Source organism: Sinocyclocheilus anshuiensis, unplaced genomic scaffold (genome assembly GCF_001515605.1).
Source record: "Sinocyclocheilus anshuiensis isolate Anshui unplaced genomic scaffold, SAMN03320099.WGS_v1.1 scaffold34, whole genome shotgun sequence".
NCBI classification, from domain to species: Eukaryota; Metazoa; Chordata; class Actinopteri; order Cypriniformes; family Cyprinidae; genus Sinocyclocheilus; species Sinocyclocheilus anshuiensis.
In genome coordinates this window covers 4,029-6,355 of record NW_015544124.1, presented here as the reverse complement: position 1 = coordinate 6,355, position 2,327 = coordinate 4,029, and the positions used below count along the sequence as shown (strand labels likewise).

The 2,327-nt window shown below is 37.0% G+C and overlaps 1 protein-coding gene across 1 annotated transcript in view; it reads left to right on the top strand.

The window, feature by feature from the left end:
- The window catches only part of LOC107694829 (ankyrin repeat domain-containing protein 27), a 19,612-nt gene that overhangs the window by 16,234 nt on the left and 1,051 nt on the right, over positions 1 to 2,327 (top strand). Inside the window, exons 18-21 of the mRNA XM_016494526.1 lie at positions 289 to 486; positions 623 to 682; positions 1,344 to 1,463; positions 2,110 to 2,154. Coding sequence (XP_016350012.1) covers positions 289 to 486; positions 623 to 682; positions 1,344 to 1,463; positions 2,110 to 2,154 — 423 coding nt within the window. The remainder of the gene's footprint in view (positions 1 to 288; positions 487 to 622; positions 683 to 1,343; positions 1,464 to 2,109; positions 2,155 to 2,327) is intronic.

The following is a 2,327-nucleotide window of genomic DNA, read 5'->3' as shown; positions in this document are numbered from 1 at the left end:
ACCGCTGATTACAGAACCGGCTTTACTGATAAGATGCGCGTTAAATATCGCATGCGATTTATCGTGCAGCCCTACTGTCTATCTGTCTATCTATCTATCATCTGTCTGTCTGTCTGTCTTTATTTATGACACACATTAAACTGTGCCTAAGCTGTTTGACTAGCATCATTATTGAATGTTTAATTTACAAATGGGTTATTTTGCTTCTTAAATATTGTGTTTCTGTGATGGAGTGTGGTGGTGTGTGTAATGCCGATATTTCGTTCTTGATGTGAATGTGTGCCTCAGTGTGTGAAGGCTCTGCTGTACTTCGACCTGCACTCCTGTCGACTGAACGTTCAGAACGATAAGGGAGACACGCCGCTGCACATCGCCGCTCGCTGGGGTTACGAGGGCATCATGGAGGTGCTCCTGGAGAACGGAGCATCAACCCTCATCCACAACAAAGCCAAGGAGACTCCCTTACACTGTGCCCTCAACTCTAAGGTTCGAGTTATGTGCAGACTGGATTCTGTGCCTCGATTTTAACAGCATCTCACACCTACAAACGTAGAGTAAACGGTTTGTTTTAATATCAGCAGAAAAGCATTTTGTAGATGATGTTGTATTATGTGTGTTGTAGATTCTGTCATTGTTGGAGTGCAGACATAATGACTCCAGTAAAAGGGAAAGTGGATTCGAGGTGAGTTTAAAATGTCATGTTCAAATGTCTAAAAAAGTTTGTTTGTGCAAGCTGGATTTGTTTCTCTAAATCAGTATTTTTTGTAATACTCTTTTTATTACTTTTTCTGCCAAACCCCTTAGATGTAAAATGTTTGCTTAAAGTTAATATTTCAATAATTTAATGACACATTCGCATGTTCAAGGTTCTCTTATGTCATTTAATCATAAATTGTGATAGTGTCTAAGTTCACATTACATTCACACTGGTGTTGTAGAAACCTGACCAAATTGAATAATAATAATAATAATATTTAATGCACAATACTTAGCTTCACTCTGAAACACAGTTTTTTAATTAAAACGCAACCTTTTATTTAATAATTGCCTTAAGCTGTATCGCAATTATCATGCAGCCCCATTTATATATTTTAATGTTGCATCTGATATAATGATTAACTTGTCATCAAGTGTGAACCCGTGTTTGGGTCTGTCTGTGTCTCAACCGATGAAACCATTCTGACAAGTTGCAAAACATCTTGAGCAACAGAGAATAACGAATACTTCTGCTGGATGATTGTGTGCTGACCTGGAGAATCTGTACAGAGGAAGTATTTTAGCAGCAGACCTTTTGATAGACTCTCCATTTCTAACCTCCCCTGAATTTCTCTGTGATTGTTCAGTCTCCGAGTCGCTCTCCTCAGCCGTCTGACTGCAGCAGTAGACGTTCATCTATGTCCAGCGCGTCTTCATTGAGTGTTGAGGCCACACCGCTGGAGACCGAACGCATCCGACACAAAGAGGTACGGCAGTGCCATCTGAAGGACAGACCATAGCGTTACAAGACAAGATGAGATCAAAGAAAGCCCTTGTTCGTCCTCAGAGTGAAATTAAGCATCAAAACGTACTGCAAATGCAAAGTTAATTATGTAAAAATGATGTAAATCTCACTACACAAATGTAATATCAAAAACATTTTCGTTATATGTTTGAACTCTTATTGTAAAAGTCAATTAAAATTGTACTGTAAAATAAAAACAAAATTTGATAATTATAATAATGTATTTTGTACTACAGGTTACAATACCAATATTTATGTCTTAATTTTTTTTTACTTTCGAACGTTCTGGCTCAAATTTCAAATCTTCGAACTTTTATTGTGGCGAAATACTGGTGAAATGCTGTAAACGAGGGAAATTTAGCACCAAAAATTACTGAAAAAAAGTACGTTGATTATGTGAAAATGATGTAAAATCAATACTTGATCAGTGTTAGAGACAGTAAGTGAAAGAAAATGATGGTTTGTATTTTTTCTTTTTTTTTATGGGAATTTGACTGTTAAAAATATCATATATCATCACTTATTAATTACTGAGAATGTTGTTTTGTTTGTTTTTTACTTGTGGAACCCTGCTATTATGTTTTCTCTTTCCTGTGTTTGGTGAACAGGTGGAGAAGTTGTTGAGAGCCGTGGCTGATGGAGATGTGCAGATGGTGAGCTGATTTCGGGTCAAATAAAACCTTCCTAAAGAGGATTCTGTCATGCTTTAATCTTGCTTTAATAATAATAATAATAATAATAGTTCAACACAGAATGACAGTAGTGTGTGTGTGTGTGTGTGTGTGTGTGTGTGTGTGTGTGTGTGTGTGTGTGTGTGTGTGTGTGT